Source organism: Mustela nivalis (genome assembly GCF_964662115.1).
Source record: "Mustela nivalis genome assembly, chromosome: 2".
In the NCBI taxonomy this organism is placed as follows: domain Eukaryota; kingdom Metazoa; phylum Chordata; class Mammalia; order Carnivora; family Mustelidae; genus Mustela; species Mustela nivalis.
In genome coordinates this window covers 97,770,092-97,787,330 of record NC_139021.1, presented here as the reverse complement: position 1 = coordinate 97,787,330, position 17,239 = coordinate 97,770,092, and the positions used below count along the sequence as shown (strand labels likewise).

Genomic DNA, 17,239 nt, shown 5'->3' with positions numbered 1-17,239 from the left:
CTGGGTGCCTACGTTCACGTCCTGGGCTGTGCAGACCAGGTGACTACAAATCACAGCGCACTTTCAAAACAAAGTAACTTCTTTTACAAACCGTATTCTTCGTGAGCGGTTCCCCTCCGGAGAAAGGCTTACGAACATGTGAGACATAGATTATCGTACTCTTACAAAGGGTGGAAACATTTTTTGTAGCAGAATCCTAGAGTAACTCACTCTCAAGTGTATTGTTCCCTTATTTTATTGCAGCGACTGGATTTTTGAGTACAAAGAGAAATCAAAAGGAAAAATATCTACAATCTTGGGTTAAGAAGGATGCTGGGACCCGGTGGCTAAACCGTATGTACAAGATACAAACAGGTTTATACTTGTATGTACACAGTTAACGGTTGCCTAATCATTATAAATAGTAGGTTTAAGTTAGATTCTACAAAAATAATGATTTGGGATGGGCACATGCAAACAGGTACACATAAACTTATTTATAAAACACATCTCTATACTTCTTTTTTTTTTTTTTGCTCTTAAATATAAATGTTGCTATTTAGCCTTTAGCTAAAATGATTTAAACACAAATCCCAAAGTCCCCGATCAAAAATATAAAATCAGCTTCTACCCACAGCAGCACCCTTCTTCATGTATCCTTACCTATTCGTAAAGTCTAGGTAATTTTGTCACATGTGAATTATAGGTACGTATCCTGTTTCCTCAGAGATCACTCCTCCAGAGTAAAAGCTTGCTTTGTTCCATTATGTTGTTTTTTTGTGGTGTTTTGATTTTGTTTTTTGTAAATATTTCAAACAGTAGATATTTGTTAAAAGATCATCTTGGCCTCTACATTCTCATACAAATCAATGAGACAAAGGCTCTTTCTCCCTGCCCCGGCTGTGGTGCTACCGGGACAAGGCAGCAAAGCCCTCAGTTGCCCGCGGAGCCATCGGGGTGGGTGGAGGACTGTGGGCCCACAAAAGGCTCGTTCTGCTTCCGATCCTCCTTTGGGCCGGCAGCCTGGTCGGCAATGGAGGAGAAGGACAGCTGGTCGTGCTCTATGATGTGGACCCGATCCTCGTCCTTGTCTTTCTTCACGTAGAACATTTTTCTGAATTTTTTCAGCTCGTGGAGCTCACAGAAGGTTTCCAGAACTACCAACATGGCAATGAGGCCAAGGAGGAGGTAACCTGGGTGAGAAGAAAGACAGCGTCTCAGTGGGACCGAGTCACAGATGACTTCAGTGGTGACAGAGACAGTGTGCTGTTGAACTAATTCCCCGCCACTTTCTGAATAGCTAGGAATGTTCTTAGGTCCGTGGCTCCAAGAGGGACCACCCAGAGAAAAATGAAGAATGACTTAACATTCTATAAACTTGGGATTATTCCGAATCAGGGTGTAATTTCTGAGAAAAGAAGAAAAACTTGGAGCTGACGTGGCATCGTAAGGAGAAATACCATCCTGTATTCACCCACACCCCAAGGGTGACCTGCAGAGGCTCTCCACCTCTGCTTCATGACCAGCGGCTCTCAAAAAGCCAGTGACATGTCAGGGGCACCTGGGTGGCTCAGTCATTAAGCATCTGCCTTCAGCTCAGGTCATGATCCCAGGGTCCTGGGATCGAGTCCTGCATTAGGCTCTCTGCTCAGCAGGGAAGCTGCTTCTCCCTTTCCCTCTGCCTCCCCAGTTCATGCTCACCCTCTCACATCCTCTATCTCAAAAAAATAAATAATATCTTAAAAAAAAAAAAAAGTCAGTGACATGTCCCAAAGGGTTTTGATGGTCATGAGTGCTGGGAGCAGAGCTTGCCACCTTCTTAAGGATTCAAGACTTTCATCAGTTTTTCCACTAAGGAGTAACAAGTATTGCAGTAGAAATTATAGCTGAAGCTAGATAAGAATCCCTCTGAGAATGGACGCGGACATGAAACTGGTCTTCGTGTGGCGATTCGCACCTGACCGGGATCCACCAGCTTCTTACTCCAAAATAGAAGATAACCTGTGGATTCAGGCCATGTGCTGTTCCTTGAATTCAGTGATGGGACAGTGGTGACTCTGAGTGAGTTCCAACACATTTAAAATCAGTTTCTAGGAAATAAAAAATTCATCATGGAAAGGATAGGGAAGTGAAAATGAAAACTAAAAATAACAAAAATCCCAATTTCATGGCCCCGTGGTAAAACGCTTGCAGAGGATTTTCAGAAAACAAGTGAACCGGCTAGAATGAGCAGCATAATAGGAACAAAGAGGTTGATTGTTTCAAGAATGCAGAGAGACACGGCTCTAGCATCCTGAGAGCCTGGCTATTAAGTTTTCATGATAAACATGGTGTATTTTTGTAAGAGCAATAACAGGGATGCTGGGTGGCTTGGGCAGTTGAGCATCGGACTCTTGATTTTGGCTCAGATCATGATCTCAGGGTCCTGGGATGGAGCCCCACATCAGCTCCCTGCTCGGTAGGGGGTCTGCTTGGGATTCTCTCTCTCCCTCTCCCACCCTGGCTGTGCAAGGGTGCATGCGCTAAGATAAATAAATAAATCTTAAAAATAAGAAATAGCAATGACGTTGTCGGACGAGTTGACAATTCCCTTCCTTTTCCTTTATCCAGTGTTTAGTCAAGCCCTTGAACACTGACAAAAATATTCCACGGGGGTTTCAGGCAAAAGTGGTAGGATTTTATCCTATTCATAATCTAATACACTTTTGAAATATTCATTTGCTCTGTTCAGCACATATGCTACGTAGACCGCCTGTAACAAGCTGGTTCACACAGTAACAAGTGTTAAGATGATCAGTAAGGATTTAGCATTATACAAAAAATTGAGGGAGTTCGACAGTTGGGCAGAATTTATGAGACAACAGTGAACACAAGAGACAAGCAGCCCTAGCAAACGTAATCGCAGAAGCATTCAACTTCTCCAAGTCCTAAAAATACTACCTTAAAATAAGGAGGTAATAGTTTACCTACCACATGAAAAAAAGGCTGAGCTAACGTTTATCGGAGCTACTAAATCTGCCACAAAAACAGCCCGCAGGCTGCTGGCCCACCGACCAGGAGGGCCGAAACCGCTGTGCTCAGATCGCTATGCTGAGAGTGTAGGCCTGGAACGCCGTTTGCAAAGGGCAGGGTCGGCATGTTCTTTGAGTCCCAAGAAAGGGATATTCACTTTGGGCCAGGAATCCTACTTCTTGGATAGATATCCAAGTAGAAAAAATATAAACATATACAAATATTTACTATGGTGTTGTTTATAATGTCCCCCAACAGGAGGCAGCTGGAACAGTCAACAACAGAGGCCTCGTTAGTTTTCTGTAGAGCCAGTGCTCAAATATGCGGGGGACAGTACAAAGAATTATGGTAACTACAGGAAACTGGAGCTCGTGCTTGTAACTATTTGGTAAGCATTTCTGGAACTTGTGTGTTAGCTGGGCACTGTTCAGAGCACTGGGGTTCATGACTGGGGTCTCTATCCTGGGTGAGCCCCTGGTTTAATGTAGGTGTTAAAATATACATAATTCGGGGCACCTGGGTGGCTCAGTGGGTTAAGCCACTGCCTTCAGCTCAGGTCATGATCTCAGGGCCTGGGATCGAGTCCCGCATCGGGCTTCTGCTCAGCAGGGAGCCTGCTTCCCTCTATCTCTCTCTCTGCCTGCCTTTCCATCTACTTGTGATCTCTCTCTGTCAAATAAATAAATAAAATCTTTAAAAAATATATATATATACATAATTCAACTAAGCATGTTGTCAGGTTATGACGACAAGACAGGGCCAGGACACAGCATCTGACTGCCTGAGTCCCTCCTGTGATCTCCTCAGAAACGTGACATGAGCCGAATCTTGAAAAGTTCTTGAGACGGCAGAAAGGAAGACTGTGTGTGTATTTTTATGCAAAAATGAAGAGTTTCTTGAAAACAGGTTTCTAAGCTCTCAATACCGACATCCAATTTTAAAAAAATGTTTAAAAATGATAAACTACTGGCCATCTGAATTTGAATGCCTACTTTCCACATCCAAAATTCTGAAAATTGTTCACATATATTCTAACTTCTTTGAAAAAGAACCAGATGGACAAATGAAATACGCAACTCTTTTATGATTTTCTTGGCAAACTGAAGAACATGATTAATAGGAACAGGCTACATCCTAGCCCTAGTTTTCTGGAACTTAAAATATTTAATAAAAGCAGGAAAATTTTTTTAATTAAAAGCTGGCAATCTGGTATATTCTAGGCGGTGCATTTTTACACTAATTTACAATGCCTATTACGTTATTGGTAAGAAATTGATCAGTTATAGCATTAGTCGTTAGTAGGAAATCGATCAGCAGTTCTAAGGTACCTGGAAAAAATAAGACTCAGCAGTAAGAGTTTTGCACAAAGAGGTTGACAATTTATCAGTCAGGGCTTTTACGAATGACACTATTCATTGGAAGGTGAGGTGGGGCATGGAGCAGCAAGTAGAGGCCAAAGGGGATGGGGTCCGGGGTCCCCGATACTCACATGTGATCCCAATCTTATAGAGCTCTCTGAACTTCTGATTGTAGCCTTCTCCAGGGACGTAGTCCCCTAGGCCGATGGTGCTCAGGGAAATGAAACAAAAATAAAAGGACTCGAGGAAGTTCCAGTCGTCCTCTAAGATGGAGAACACAGCCGCCGGGATGAAGAAGAAGCAGGACACGGTGACAAAGCCGAGGAGGACGGCGTGGACGATGGCCACCACCTGCTTGGAGAAACCCCAGCGGACGTGGAAGTAGAGGACAGGCCTGCGGGTGACGTGGATGGTGACACGCTGGACCACCGCCGTCAGGAACAGGAGGGTGAACGGAATGCCGATGACCGAGTAGATGATGCAGAAGGCCTTTCCTCCGTCCGACAGGGGCACGGTGTGGCCATAACCTGCATGGGGAGGAGGTAAACTGAGGTGAGGAGGAAGTGGGAGCAGAGTACACCTCTGTCAACTCCTGCCTGCCTGCTGTCCACCCCGACCCCTTCAAACCAAGGCAAAGAGTCGGAGCTCGGGTCTGATACTCTAAAGTCTCAACGGGAACACTGCACAAAGGATGTCACTGCCCTTGGCAAAATCGGACCAGCTCCTTCCCCTCACATCCGAGCCTGGTTTTGAACCCACTGTCAGGCTGAAACAGAAACACTGTCTGAGACCAGCCAGGCAAACGCATCAGAGGACAGGCCTCCTCCCCCAGGCTGATGCCCCCTTGCCCTCACGCCTCCCCGCCCCCCGGGACCCTCATTCGTACCAAACACCAGTCTACACCTGCCTCCACCACAAACTGCTCATGCAATGTTCTAATGAGGGCGGCTGGACAGTGGGCATCTGAAGGAGACGCCAGGAAGCCACAGACCTCACCAAAGGAAAACGAAGATTAAGGCACACCAAGCCACGGGACCGAGCCTTTCTTGTACTTGCTCAGCTATGTGGCTAACAGCATATTCAGAAACTGTAACTTCCCCCCCTTGTCATTTCCAAAGGCTGCAAGATGTCGTACGTTCCCCCAAACAAACATTTAAAAAACACGTTAGGCCCCCGTGATCCGGATGTACGCCTGTCTGACTTTCCACCAGGTCTGAAGCATCCCCAAATTAAGCCATTTCCCAGGCTTCATCCAACAAGAGCCAGCAAGAGAGAAGCCAGGCGGCTGCAGCTCGGAGAACCACGTTTAAAATTTCACGAGCACTTCACCCCAAAAGGCCTAACACGCCTGAATAAGTCAGTTCAGGAAGAAGGCAACAAAATGCCTTTGTGTGTGTGTGTGTGTGTGTGTGTGTGTGAGAGAGAGAGAGAGAAGCTGGATCCTGAAGAAGCCTCACATATGTGATTAGGATTAAAACGGGATTTCTAAACCAGATTTTTCCAGCATAGCCTCCTTAAAAATAAACAACTCTGAAAACCCTTCCGCCGTGGATCCCCATTTTCTCGGTTTTATGGCTGTTTGTGGGGTAGGGCCCAGGGACGGGTGGTCAGGGAAAGCCTCCCCAGGGATTCCCAGGCACAGTGTCCACACAACAGTCGGGGGTTATCTGCTGGCCAGGGAGGCCCTCAGCTGATGAATGTGCTCCAGAGTCCCAGAAACCTGCTGCGATTGTCTGCAGCGCACACAGCCCCACGTGCCTCTTTCCGGGATGAGATCCTGGAATCTTAGATTCTTGAAAGGGGTTCCGAATGGTTGTTTTGAGCAGCCGCGCCCACCCAGCGGCTCCCGCCGTACCATGCTGGGCTCTGGGCACGGCTGCCGGGGAAGTGGGCAAGGCAAGGAGCACGGGGACGGCGGGGCCGATGCTGCTCCCACCAGAGAAGGAAGCAGGAGAAATGCAGCTCATGACCACGAGGCCCAAGTAAAGCAGCCACGTAGCAAGAGCCAGGGGAGAGGCGAAACATCAGAAGGGATGTTCTCGGGGTCAGAGATCTCTGGAAAGGACATTGCCCTTGACCGTGACGAAGCCACTGGAAAGCGATCACGAAGTTGGTGTCAAAGTACTAGGAGACCATAGAACTCAAGCAGGGAAGCCAGGGGGGCCTTCCACCGAGGCGGGAATTTTGGAGAGGAGTTGAATCAGCCAGGTTCGGCAAAAGCCCATAAGTCCATAACTTCATTATGCTTTTTTGTACTGATTTTTTGTATATATATATATTTTTTTTTCTAAAAGTAGAACACACCAATTTCCTGGTGGCCCACCTCTTCTGTGCCATCTGTTCCAATAAATGACATGATTTCAGTTCTACTAGGAAAAAAAAGTAAACAAAGGTCCAGTTTTAAAATATTTTAGGATGTAATTTCTACTCTCAAATGGCAACAGCTCTTTCCATTAGAGTGCCAACTGACTCTTCATGGACTAAAATCTTATCTCTGAGCAATGCAGATAATCATGACGAGGCTCTAAGCCTGTCCCCTGCAGTAACGCCTTTTTAAAAAATTTTTTGTTATTATGTTCAGGTCGTCACTGTATAGTACATAATTAGTGTACTAATGGATGCGGTGTCCATTGATTCATTAGTTAAGTATAACATCCAGGGCTCATCACAGTACATGCCTTCCTCCATACCCAACACCCTGCCACCCTCCCCAACCCTCTCCTCCCTGAAACTCCCAGACTGTTTCTCGGGGTCCACAGTTTCTCATGGTTCATCTCCCTCTCCGATTTCTCCCCCTTTGGATTTCCCTCCCTCCCGCTGTGGTCCTCTGTGCTATTGCTTATGTTCCACAAAGGAGTGAGACTGTAAGATAATTGTCTTTCTCCGCTTGACTTACATCACTTAACATAATCCCCTCCAGTTCCATCCACGTCAATGCAAATGGTGGGTATTCAACCAATAGCCCCGATGAACATGGGTGCCAAAATACTCCACAAGATCCTAGCTACTAGGATCCTACAGGACATTAAAAGGATTATTCACCACGACTAGTGGGTTTTATGTCTGAGATGCAAGGGTGGTTCAATATTCACAAGTCAATCCACGGGTAGAGCGCATCAATAAAAGAGAAGAACTGTATGATCCTCTCAACTGATGCAGAAAACATTTGACAAAATACAACATCCGTTCCTGATTGAAACTCTTCAGAGTATAGGGATAGAGGGAACATTCCTCAATATCATAAAAACCATCTACAAAAAGCCCACAGCGAATATCATTCTCATTGGGGAAAGTCTAAGAGCTCTCCCCTTAAGGTCAGGAATACAACAGGGATGTCCACTCTCTCCACTATTGTTCAACATAGTACTAGAAGTCTAGCCTCAGCAATGAGACAACAAAAAGAAACAAAAGGCATTCAAACTAGCAAAGAAGTCAAATTCCCCCTCTTCGCAGTAATGCATTATCAAAATGCATAAAGCCAGTAATATGTTCCCACTAAGAGATTTAAAATCACCAACATGTAGATGACTCACTGAAAGCCTGTTTCTTCTCCTGAGGTTACATAGATAATTTTGGTTAATGGAAAATAAAAGTGTTAAATTTACACTCCATTGGTATTACCTATACTTCCGGTGCAGGCCAGACTGGGAAAACTAGCCCCTGCGCAGAGCGCCCAGCATTTCTTTTGCAACGGACAACCCTGAGTGCATGAGATGGAAGCCTTCAGTGCTGCTGAATTTTAATGAAGTGGTGAATAATTTACTCAAGTGCAGTCAGTTGAACCCCCAGACGAATCACAAAGTAAAGCTCCTATTTTAAAACCTTCTATTAAAATCCATTACAAACCACCAAGAATGTTGCAAAAGAGTAGTAAACCTTACATAGCTGGTGTTCTTTGCGGAACCTGGGCCTTCCGGTTTTTCTGGTATTTAAGTCCTCCTGAACAAAGTCCAAGACAGAAAATCTTTGTGGGCTCCTACTCAGGTCATTAGAGCAAGTCACCGACGGGCAACTTCTTCCCACACATGTTTCTGAGAGAGGGACAGTTGGTTGTTACGCCTCTGGTTGTGATCCTGCCCATATAACATATACTGTCATTTATTTAGATTATTTAGAATGATCTAGTCTAACATAGACACTTCCCGGTCAGCTCGCTTGATACCTGCTTAAAAACCATCTAGGACAGAATCTCACCCTCTGAAGACTAAGGCCAGTAGAGATATTGAAATAAATTACAATGTTTCCTCTCCTGTAAAATAGAGTGCAATTTGCAATCCTGGGCCTCCGCTTATTATTTATCTCTCTCCCACTGAGCCGTGAGCCCGTGATGGGGAGGAAATCCTGTCCTCCTCTACTGTGAGGCTCTCCTGGCTCTCCAACCACGGTGCCATCCAACACACAGGAGGGCCACAAATGCACTGTCTGGCAATGAAGAGTCTTCTGGTCACGCCGACTTTGCTACTGTCACTGTGTCTTTTGTTTGCAATAAATTTTTGTTCCAAGGATTCAGTATGTGGTTACCTTCCAGACACCCCACACACAACATGCCTTTGTAGTTCCGTGTTTTACTGCAACACTTTGCAAAGACTCGCACGTGGGTGAACTCTGTTCATCCCTTCCATCAGGGTCATGGACAGGACGTGGAACGTCCAGCTTCTCTCACTTTGCTTATAACGGAAGTAGTTTAGGAAAGTGAGTAAACCACCAGCTCCCAGCAGAGGCCATCCCCAGGAGTCCAAACACCCAGCTCCTAGGTGGTATTGGCACAACGGTGCTTACTTTCTGGCACAAGCATGCAGTAAACAGACTAACCCTCTGTCCTGCCGCCTTTCCTACCCACCTCCTATCACCTGGGCCCACTTTTATGTGGGTATGGTTTTCGCTAATAGTGCTGGGAACACCACAATATTTTTTCTCTTGGCCTTCTAGAGTCGACATAGAATCTTTCACATACGAACAAGTCCTTTTGTTCCTATGATTCTGACTCAATAGGCAGTTTTTCGTTGTATTCTACCTGTTGCTGGCTATGCTGAAGTACTCAACCAAAAATATTTCATTTTTCTCATTTTAAACTTTAGGTGAGGAGTCCGGCCAACTTAGGAACTCCTATTATGGACGCTTTCTTTCTGAAGCATTATCCATTTCCTGCAACTCTGAAACGTGTACTTTTTCATTCTATGTCCCAATAAATAATACTGTCTCTCCATCGTTTACAGTTTACTCTCATAGTTTTTAAAAATTTATTTATTTATTTGAGAGGGAGAGAGAGTGAGCATGAGAAGGGGGCAGATGGAGAGGGAGAGAGAGAAACCCAAGCAGACTCTGCATTGAGCGTAGAGCCCAACACGGGGCTCGATCTCACCACCCCAAGATCACAACCTGAGCCAAAACCAAGAGCTGGATGCTTAACTGACTGTGCCACCCGACGCCCCTCTCTGTCATTTTTAAGGACATATATCCCTGCAATGTCCTCTCTCACACTAGCCTCTCTGAGTAATTCTTGCAAGGCAAGATCCCCCATGAAGCCCTGCTTCACCAAACTGAAATGAGGAGGGAAAGGAGTGCACTATTTTCCAACTATCCATCCTCCTTTCTGCCACTCCTGATCAGGCCAGCACCAGCAGGACAGCCCAGCTTCCCACCCACCTTGTCTTCCTGCGTGAGCCTAACCATATCGTTCAGTTTTAATCTGGAACATTGGCAGGAAGATACTCTATGTCACAGTAGTAGACAGGAAATCGTCAGCCAAGGGCGTTTTTTGCTAATTGTCATAATTATACATGTTCCCTATGGAAAAAAGCAGGTAATCATCCCCACCTACCCCTGCCGGCTTGTCCAACTATACCATCTGTTGAGCACTGTGACTTACGGTCTTGGTTAGGTTCCCAGAGGCAGGAAAAGGGAGCTCATGACCCACTACCCAATAGGAGGCTATAACCAAATTATGTCACATTTTTAGTACAGCTTTCCCAGAATTCCAAGCAGTTGCATTTCTTGTGGTTCCTACGGAAAGGAACAGGCAAGGCAGGGTATGCCGGCTGGTGTGAGAAGTTTCAGCTTGGGGCACAGATGTTGTCCCTCATTGTCCAGCATCTGGCCTTGGGGTCACCAAGGCAGTGGGACAGTAGCTCGGAGGGTAAGAGGCCGATAAAGGAGGAGCTTGGGGGTGTGCGCTCTGGGTTGGTCGGGTTGTATCTGGAAGGTGGGCTCATAGGTAAGCCCTGATTTCTCTAGGAATGGTTGACCCTGGGAAGGTGGGTTCCTTCAGGAGCAATAAGGCTCCAAGAGGTCAAAGCGTCAAAATAAAAAGACATAATAAAGCAGGAGGCTGGTTCTGGGCGGGCATGTGCAGAAGCAACAGTGAGCCTCCAGGGCCTGTTGTAATAGGCACCCCAGGAAGAGTCCAGTGGACAGGGTACAGGTGCGGAGAGAGATGCCTGCCAGCATTCCAGGAGGGGCACAGCACATGGCCCGTGAATAACTACTCCTTCCATACTCTGAACTCCTAGAACCTTTACGGTCTCCGGGTGTTCCTTACTTGTCAGCTCTGGCTTCGCCTGAAGACCTGAACAGTGTTCCAGAGAGAAAAGGAGGGCGGCTGGTGGGTGAGGCCCCAGGCGGTGGACATGGGCAGCCCTCAGAGATCGGCAGGCAAGTCCGCCTCTTACAGGAAAGGAGACTGTCATTAGTTTAGCAAAGTTCAAGCAGGCAAGGGAGGCAGAGATGAACCCTGTGTTTACCGATCTTTTCAGTTGGGGCCCAGCGGCTGTGTCGAGGAGGAACAGGGAGAACAGAAATGGGGTGGCAGCCGATTCCCCAGTTACCTGGGGAATAAAAGCTGGAGAAATCCCTGGAGGTTTCCAAGGAAAGGAACCTTCTAAGAAGATGAGACCTAGGACAATGATGGCAGCGCTTGGCTACCTTACGCTGGGACCTCCAGAAACTCCCCAGCCCTGGTGACCTCCAGCTCCAGGCCAGAGCCAGGCTACCGCGACAGAGCACTGACTTGTCCCGATCCCTGCTGGACCTGACCCTCCCGTTTTCTTGATTCACGGCTGCCTTTGCCTTGAGGTTATTCCCAAGATTTCTTTCCACTTTCGAAATTTCATCTAAGTGAAATCATTTCTGATCTTCCGGTCCCGATTACATAAGTCAGGGGGCTATCCATCCTCGCAGTGACCGCAGGCCCCGTCTCCTCCCGCAGACACGAGCCCCTGCTGCAGAGGCGACAACGCCGTGGACGGGCCCGGGGTTCCCATACCAGCTGCTACTGGGCATGCGCACCCCGGACTGCAGTCCCTCGGCACCCCCTGCGGAGGGGTCGGCACACGGGCGCAGGTACACACTCCCGCCTGCCTGTCTGTTACACACGGACCCACTGTTTCACCGCTGGGACGCCTGCAGGGACAGTGAAAACAGACTCAAAGTCTGATCGCTGCGGAAAATGGCACAGCCGAAGAGGCACCCGTCAGATTCTAGTCTGTGTTTTTCATTATTTAATTTTATTTCCCCTCCCACCCACTCCTGGCCATTTCTTAGGAATTCTGGCAGCAGGACAACCAAGCGAAGCTGAAGAAAGTAACAGAACAATGGGTTGAGTTTTTCCTAGAGCCCCAATATTTCAGACAAGGCTTCCCGATCTATTAACTGAAGTGGTTTGTCCTCCACCTGCCACTTTGCTCAGGTTTGCCTTCAGGTTTGACATAATCATCCCACAGCCACGACGACCATGGGGTTTAAAAGAGATCCTATTGGAAAGGCCTGCCAGGGATGCACTTTCAGAACAGGCTTTTAAGCTTCATGCTGTCGGCACGGATGCTGGGCAGACAGCTCAGGATTTCAATTTCTTTTGCCCTGGGAACAGTTGGGCACTTTGCCCTCTGGAAGACAGGCTCAAAAGGTAATAGAGAAAATGCTGGATGACAAGACGACACACCATTTACTTGACGCTGAATTTCTACCTCCCAACCCTGCGTATCATCAATGGAGATCTTGCCTGGCCCAAAGCTTGACTTCAGATTAGTAGAAGCCACAGTGGTCCCCCACTGTCACCTGGTGAAAAGGAGTGGGGGACACCTAGACATCTGCTGAATCCAACCACGTTTCCATGCCTCTCTTTATAGGGTCTCAAAACAGTGATGTTCCAAGGGTTCTAGGGGCTCTGGGAGGAAAGCACAGGTGTCCGCCTGGCTTGATGGGAAAATCTCCACATTTTTTAGAGGGAGAGGTTCCTGAAATAAAGCCAATTTTTTTTTTCCTTTTCCATCAGAACGTAAAGACTCTGAGGCTTGAGCTCTGAGAACACCGGGAGGAAGGTGCAAACAAAGGCCACACGTGTAAACTCAGCAGAGCTTCAGGAACAGGAGGAATCCGATTTCCTAGACGGAGCCCTGGCTTTGCTCCCTACTCGCTGTGAGGCCCCGGGAAACTTTGTATCTATATTTTCCTCCTCTATCACATATGGGTCATACTTTCTACCCTCACGGAGGGGTCAACGAGGTTTACATAAAATAACCCACATGAAGCAATTAGCACAGACGCTAGTATGTCCGAAGTACGGGGAGGGCGAACTCCTCCTTTGATGCCAAAAGACATCGCTAATGGAATGATCTCGACAGTAAGTCTGTTCTTTCCAGTGGGTCACACTCTTTCTAGGCACGCTGATTAAAAACTGTCTGCACTCTCATCTCTGTTCTCTGCACACATGTTAATTCTTCTCACATCCTTCAAGGTCACTTCTTTCACACCGACGGTTTAAGCAGTTCCTGAGAGTGACCGGAGACCTAACAACAGCACTTAGGGGCCAATCGGATATAGGAACTTTGTGGCCACTCCGCAACCGGAGGGTCTACTAATGACCCCAGAGAAAGATCTAGACTCCCTTTCAGGTTCTCATTCCCTCCAGTGTAAACTGATCCAATATGGTAGCCGTTTACCACAGTCCCATTTTCATGGGGAGATACCAGCAGATTCCAATGACCAAAGGTAGGGAAAACTGCAGGTCCCCTCCCACAAAACTCCTCTACTGGGTGGCACATTACACCAGAAAGAGGCACAGAATAGTTATACAACAGGTTATAAACTCGGGGCAATTCCAACCCTTTCTCCTTTAGATCCTTGAGCAAGTCTTTCGTTGAAAGGTTTGCCAGAGTCAGAGGCAACACTGTTTTTGAAGCTGCAGTCAACTCCCTTCTGGCAGCTGAAAAATCAGGTGATGAAATACTCAGGTCCTTCCTTAAGTGACAGAGCACAGAACAAGACCGAGTCCTAGGGCTTAAACACAGTTGTGAGGGGTACCCACTTGCTGGGCGCACAAAGATCTTCTACTCGCTCCAAGCAAGAGCAGACAAACGACATCCAGACATTTCTAGTTGGTCTACATAACTTGACCTCCCCCACTCTTACCCATGCAAAACACCCCTAGGACCCCTTAGGTGAATGAATGACCTCTCTGGTCTAGTTGTTTAGGTACTTGCTGACACAGACTGAGGAGAGGAGATTCCTAGTCAGTCTTTTTTTTTTTTTTTTTTTTAAGATTTTATTTATTTATTTGACAGAGAGAAATCACAAGTAGACGGAGAGGCAGGCAGAGAGAGAGGAAGGGAAGCAGGCTCCCTGCTGAGCAGAGAGCCCGATGCGGGACTCGATCCCAGGATCCTGAGATCATGACCTGAGCCGAAGGCAGCAGCTTAACCCACTGAGCCACCCAGGTGCTCCAGTTTGTTTATTTTAGACGAGGAGGAAGAGAGAGAGCGCGAGCGCGCACATGCGCATGAGCGGGGGAGTGAGGAGCAGAGGGAAAGAGAGAGAGAATGTCAAGCAGGCTCTACACCCAGCCTGACATGGGGCTCGATCTCACAACCCCAACATCAGGACCTAAGCTGAAACCAAGAGTCAGCTGCTTAACCATCTGAGCCACCCAGGCTCCCCTCTAAGTGGTTACCTTCAAAGGTGCCCCAGGAAAAGCAGATTGGAAACCCGGGGCAGGAATCCTAAGCTCAGGTCCTTATTTAAACGTCCAGACTTGGTATGAGCAGGGTTGAATTCCTGTCAAATGCCTGGAGAGTGACTCAAAATAGCCCTTTTCTCTGCAGACTTGCGCAGGTGGAGGCCCACCTTTCTGCCTTGGCCCCAGAGTAAAGGTGGGGGGCAGGGCCACCTGCACCCACCAAGGACATGGTTACTGGAAGCCACCAAGACTTGGGGGCCATGTCACCCCAGCACCGCCTTGAAAAAATGGACTAATATGCTAGGATAAAATAAAAAGGTGGGGAAGGCATGTGGGACAGATGAAACAGGACGGCAGAATTGAATGCGGACAGCTGGCCTGGGGGTGGAGGGAGTCCTCATTACACAATTCTCTAATTTTACAGGTTTCATAATATCTATAATAAAAAGTAAAAACGTCGAGACTTTGAAATGTGGACATTAATAGCTTTTCATCTAGACAGCCTCTGAGGAAGTCCTAGACTGTCTCTATTCCTTAAAATCCCACTTTTACAGTCAGTACCAACAAGGGTGCCCGGGTGGCTCAGTCGGTGAAGCGTCTGCCTTTGGGTCAGGGTCCTGGGATCAAGCCCTGCATCGGGCTCCCTGCTCACCGGGGAGCCTGCTTCTCCCGCCCCCTTGGCAGTTCACCCTGCTGTGCTCTCTCTCCCTCGCTTGCTTGCTCTCTCAAATAAATAACTAAAACCTTAAAAAAAAACAACAAACTAAATAAAAGCATAACAAGATGAAGCAGAACCCAGAGGTATAGCGCTTACACTCTGGTACAGCCAAATGTGCTTTCTAAACCTTCTAAACCTCTAACAGTCTCATCATCTCCTCAGCCAGAAGAGTTGAAATCTCCAACTGTTCTCTGAGGGCACATACTCCTGGGCCATGGGCAAGGGGCTGAGCAGAGAGAGTCGGGGGTTTCCTCACAGTGTTTCCAGGGGTTTAAAGCAAGTCGTCTATCGGCTGCCATCTGTGGGACACAATTCTTGGGGTGCACCTGCCAGGTTGCTGTCTTCCCCCCCCCCCAGACTCCCCAAGAGTCACCAGTTAAGGCTGGGAACCACTGATCTACCCTAATGACTCCCAAATGTACTTGCCTTCCCCTTTTTCTGAGCTCCAAATTCATGCCGAAAACCCGATTCAAAATCCCATCTGGGATGTGATACAGGCACCTCAAAATTGCTAGATCCAAGAAAGATTCCTTGATTACATCACACAAAGGACCTCCTGCCCCCACCATTGTCCCTTGCTGTGAAAACCACAGCCCAGACCAGTCCCTCTTCTAGTTTTCCTCATTCCAGTACTGTTACCTGTTTAGTTCTTCAGGCCAAATACCAGCTAGATTTTTAAAAATTCCTCTTTCCCTTGTCCTTAGCATCAAGTCTATCAACAAATCCTATTGGTTTTACTTCTAAAGTATTTTCTAAATCAGAGCACTTTTGTTTTAATCATTCCCATGCCCATTAACCCAAGCCACATGATTTCTCCCCACTGACTGGAAGGAACACACTTCTCCTACCCCCTCTGCCCTACGCCAAGTCTGGGAGACACCTGTGCTGGTTTCCTGCGGCTGTCCTAACCAACCACCACCCGTGTGATGGCTTAAAACAACAGACAAGTGTGTGTCACGGTTCTGGGGGCCAGAAGTCTGGAATCAAGGTGTCGGCAGGCTGCGCTCCCTTCAAAGGCCCTAGGGGAGGGTCCTTTCTTGCCTCCTCCAGCCTCTGGTGGCTCCAGGCTTCAAGGAAGGTGGCTTCCTTGGCTTGTGGCAGCATCACTCTGCTCTCTGCCCCCAGCTCCACTCAACCTTGCCTCTGCACCTTCTCAGCTTCTGTCTCATTCAAGGACACTCGTCATCGCATCTCGGGCCCATCTGGATAATTTGGAAGATCTCCTCTCAAGATTCTTAATAAGGGCTGCCTGGGTGGCTCAGTCAGTGAATCGTCTGCCTTCGGCTCAGGTCATGATCCCAGGGCCCTGGGATCAAGTCCTGCATCGGGCTCCCTGCTCAGCCGGGAGTCTGCTGCTCCCTCTGCCTGCCGCTCCCCCTACTTGTGCTCCCTCTTTTTGACAAATAAATGAACAAAAATCTGAAGGAAAAAAAAGATTCTTCATTATATCTGCAGGGACCCTTTTCCAAATAAGGTTCAGGGGTTAGGACATCGCCACAAACTTGGGGGGCTGCCACCAATCCACTACAACACTGTAATTTTTAATAATGAAAATTATATCCCATTACTCATTAGATCAAATTGCTCCAACAACTTTTCATTGCAAGTGCTAGAAAGAAAATGTGAACTTAAATTCCTTGCTATGTTTTCTAAGGCTCTATAGGATTTGGCTCTTGACTAAATTCTGTGACCAAATTTTCCCACTACTATCTCCCTCACATACCACCCTGTAGGGACACCAGCCTTGTGTGTACTCTTCATAAAGTCCAACCTCCAACCCCAGGGCCTTTGCATGTGCTATTCCCCCCGACTTCCAGGACTGGTGCTTCCTCCTCATTCTGGTCTCAGACTCAGTATCACTACCTCAAGAGCAGGCTCCCAGGTTGCTTTCTCTGAAGCAGCTCCATCCCCTCGCAGTTGCTGACGCCCCCCATCCTACTGCAGTTTCCGAACAACATCTTACTCAGTTTTGTGCTGGCTGCCTCCCCAGCCAAAATGGAGACAGGGCCCTTGTTCGTCTTGTTTATTGCTGTATGCTTACATGCCTAGGAGCGCTGCTTTGCCTGTAGGGTGCCCTTACTACGAATTTGTTGGCCGCGTGAATCAGAAGGTTGTCTGTTTGGGGAGCATCATAAAACCCCCTGAGATGGTGAGTTTAATTGGAAAGAAACATGAAATGCAGCATAGCTCTCTGGGGACTGTGGACCAGGAAAACGAAACCCA

General features: G+C 47.5%; 1 protein-coding gene across 1 annotated transcript in view; it reads right to left on the bottom strand.

The window, feature by feature from the left end:
* Positions 1 to 219: 219 nt before the first annotated feature.
* KCNK1 (potassium two pore domain channel subfamily K member 1) overlaps positions 220 to 17,239 on the bottom strand; it is a 42,394-nt gene continuing 25,374 nt past the window's right edge. The window contains exons 2-3 of the mRNA XM_082718944.1: positions 4,481 to 4,876; positions 220 to 1,172 (exon numbers count right to left, since the gene is read on the bottom strand). Coding sequence (XP_082575070.1) covers positions 913 to 1,172; positions 4,481 to 4,876 — 656 coding nt within the window. The 3' untranslated portion in view covers positions 220 to 912. The remainder of the gene's footprint in view (positions 1,173 to 4,480; positions 4,877 to 17,239) is intronic.